The 3,208-nt window shown below is 40.4% G+C and overlaps 1 protein-coding gene across 1 annotated transcript; it reads left to right on the forward strand.

Moving 5' to 3' along the window:
- Positions 1–549: 549 nt before the first annotated feature.
- On the forward strand, positions 550–2,640 carry LOC149556023 (L-gulonolactone oxidase 5-like). The gene is made up of 2 exons (XM_089830137.1): positions 550–1,474; positions 1,563–2,640. The coding sequence occupies exons 1-2, from the start codon at positions 562–564 to the stop codon at positions 2,414–2,416; spliced, it is 1,767 nt and encodes a 588-aa protein (XP_089686263.1). The 5' UTR covers positions 550–561; the 3' UTR covers positions 2,417–2,640.
- Positions 2,641–3,208: the final 568 nt, after the last annotated feature.

The following is a 3,208-nucleotide window of genomic DNA, read 5'->3' on the forward strand; positions in this document are numbered from 1 at the left end:
AATATGGCAGACGTCACAAACTAAGAAACCACTCATATAAAAATGAGATACCCAAAGAAATCGTCTGATGTGTCTAAAGTCCAAACAAAACAGTATTCTATGACTCTGTCCTATCTTTTGCGGTGAGCAAGGATCGGATGGTTAAACACATTTCCATCGTCTTGCATTGCTCACTGCTAGATGCTCTCAAGTTCGAGAACTTCAGTCTATAGCTACGCCTGTAGTGATGGAAAGGAATGAAACTCTAATTTACGTCTTTTTCAATGCGGTGATGGAAAGGAATGAAACTCTTTTATGGGTCATTGACTATTTTTGCATTTCTTTTGAAACTTAAATTAGGAGATGGTGTGCAAGTCCAGAGAGTATATGAAGACTTTTATCCCACAAATGATTCGAGAAGGAAGAGAGTTTGACAAGGCAACGTTGAATGCTTTGTGGTCGCTTTTGGAGGCATGTAAGTATAGTCCACAGTTGTCAATTTGGAATAGCATGTAAAGCAGCATTATATAAATGATCAAGTTACTCCGGTAGGAATAAACCCAACTTGTATCACATTCGAACATGATGACGCGCATTTTGTTTGTGCTTTTCTTGTGTTTCAGTCGAGCGTTGAGCGCAAAAGTAAGAGCGTGCCCGCCATCTCCATCAGTGCAGTGCACAACCCACAACGGATGTGAAATCTTCGGCACGTTATCGATGGAGCGTTCTGTTTGCAAGGTGGCGAGCGCGGCATGGCCTTCTTCAGAACCCCAACTCCTCCGCGCCGTTTCCCACGCTGTTCGAAACAAGCAGAAGATCAGAATGGTGAGCAGACATGCTCACAGCGCCGCAGATCTCTTCTGTGTTGACAGCCACGGACTCATCATTTCCACCCAAAATTACAACTCCGTGATTGAAGTGAAGAGAGAGGCCATGACAATCACTGTCCAAGCTGGAGCAATGATGAGAGACGTGATCGAAGAAGCTGCAAAGCATGGCCTCGCTCTGCCAGCCATGCCCTACATTAGTGGAGTCTCTGCAGCCGGCGTTATTTCAACTGGAGCCCACGGCAGCAGTTTGGCCGGGAAAGGCAGCGGAGTTTACGAGTACGTGGTGGGAATGAGAATCGTTGTGCCCGCCTCTCCTTCCCATGGCTACGCAAAGATTGTATCTTTGACTGAAGCGGATGAAGATCTCAACGCCGCCAAATTGTCTCTGGGAACGCTTGGAGCCATTTCGGAGATAACGTTCGCTTTGCAGCCCATGTTTAAACGATCGGTTTCCGTCTCACTGAGAGATGATTACGATCTTGAAAATGAAGCCCAAAGTTTCCTCAGAGATCACACATTTGGTAATATAAAATGGCTTCCTTCACATGGGAAGGCAGTTTTTCTCGCCATAGATCGAGTCTCTGTTGATGTTGCAGGAGATGGCAGCACCTCAGCCATTGGTACTCCCACCACAGTCGCTGACATTGAAGCAAGTGCTTATCAAGGTGAGACTAGTTTTAATTACATTTCAATCTTTTATATATTATAACTAGAACTAGACTAATCTGGATAATCAACTTATTGCCTTTCCAGTCGATTCGATCGAGGCAGGAGCAGACGTGGATGCGATTTGCACCCTTATTGGAAACGGAACAATTGAAGGTGTGGCGAATGGAAATGGATTTCTGAATGACGGGAAACACTTCACAGGCTATCCAGTCGTCGGTTTCAATCATCGCATGCAGACATCTGGGAAATGTGAAGAAATCCCTACTAAGCGAATAGATTATGAGAGCTCATCATGTACTCCTACCCAAATTCTGGATAAAAATGTGACCGCGTGTGGCTGGGACCGACGCGTGCACACTCTTTCACTTTTTGATGTTGAAGTGAGAGTGCCTTTGTCTGGATTCCGAGAAGCCATCAAGGATGTAAAGAAAATAAGAGATTTCAATCCCCGGAGAATGTGTGACCTTAATATAATAGATATGCGGTCTATTAAGAAGGCCGAGGCATTCCTTGGACCTTCTGAGGATGTGGTGACGATGGAGCTCGTAACTTATCGACCCAGAGAATCGGGTACACCCAAGTGGAATGAGGATGTGTATCAAGAGATCGAGCAGATGTTGATAGAGAAATATGGAGGGGGGCTGCACTGGGCAAAGTCAGGGGGTCACTTGTTCACAGGGTTGACCAGACGGGCAGCCAATTTCGAAGGATTTTTGAAGGTGAAGGAGAGATTTGATCCAGAGGGAGTGTTTTCCAATGATTGGACGGACGCTTTGTTTGGAATAGGAGGGAAGGACGTGGAGAAGTTGAGAGATGGATGTGCACTAAACAAGGCGTGTAAATGTAGAGAGGATAGCCATTGTGCTCCAGACAAAGGGTTTCTTTGCAAGCCAGGCAGAGTATGGGAGCATGCTCGTGTTTGTAGGAACACCAACTAACAAGGTTTTGTTTTAGGTTTGATATCATAGATAATCCCATCATCGTCTTCAGCAGGAGTAACCAGATTTATGAGCAACTAGTGCTTTGTTTTAAGTTGGACTTACTCAAAATAAAACTATTCCATCTTCACAATTAAACTGAGCCGAATAATCAAAAAAATTGTATTGTCATTTGAGGTCATTTTTTCCCAACAATAATATATTAGAGCGATGCAATTATGTTTTGAGATTTGGTTATGTTTAATTCTTTTAATTAATTAATGTTTCCCACCATTCATGATTAGGATGATAAGAACTACATCAAATAAAATAAAATATATATTTCTAATATTTTAATTGCATACATAATTTGGTGTGTCAAATGCATTGATTAAGGTTCACTTTTATACTATATCAAATTGATATAAGATCAAAGACATTGAAATTTGAACTATACACAAAATTAAACAATAATATTTAATTATTTAATTCAATAAATTAAAAAATGATAAATTTTATAAATCATAAATAGGGTACTAATAATCATCTGTAATTTCTATTACTTTGTCATTATTACTTTTTATTTTAAAGTTATATATAAATGCAATGAAACATTGGCAATCAATTTCTAATAAATCATAAACATAAAAATAAAATTTTATTTTGCAACAAACAATGCTTATCTCAATTCACTCGAATAAGCTATATTCTTCTTTAAATAGAACAATATTATGGTAGTTACCAAACTATTTTACATGGATATTACCTAGTGACATAGACTTTTGGGATATGTTTTTCACGGTGATCTAATGC

The sequence above is a fragment of the Cupressus sempervirens genome, chromosome 5 (genome assembly GCF_028749045.1).
Source record: "Cupressus sempervirens isolate cs-2001-9-10 chromosome 5, ASM2874904v1, whole genome shotgun sequence".
Taxonomy (NCBI): Eukaryota; Viridiplantae; Streptophyta; class Pinopsida; order Cupressales; family Cupressaceae; genus Cupressus; species Cupressus sempervirens.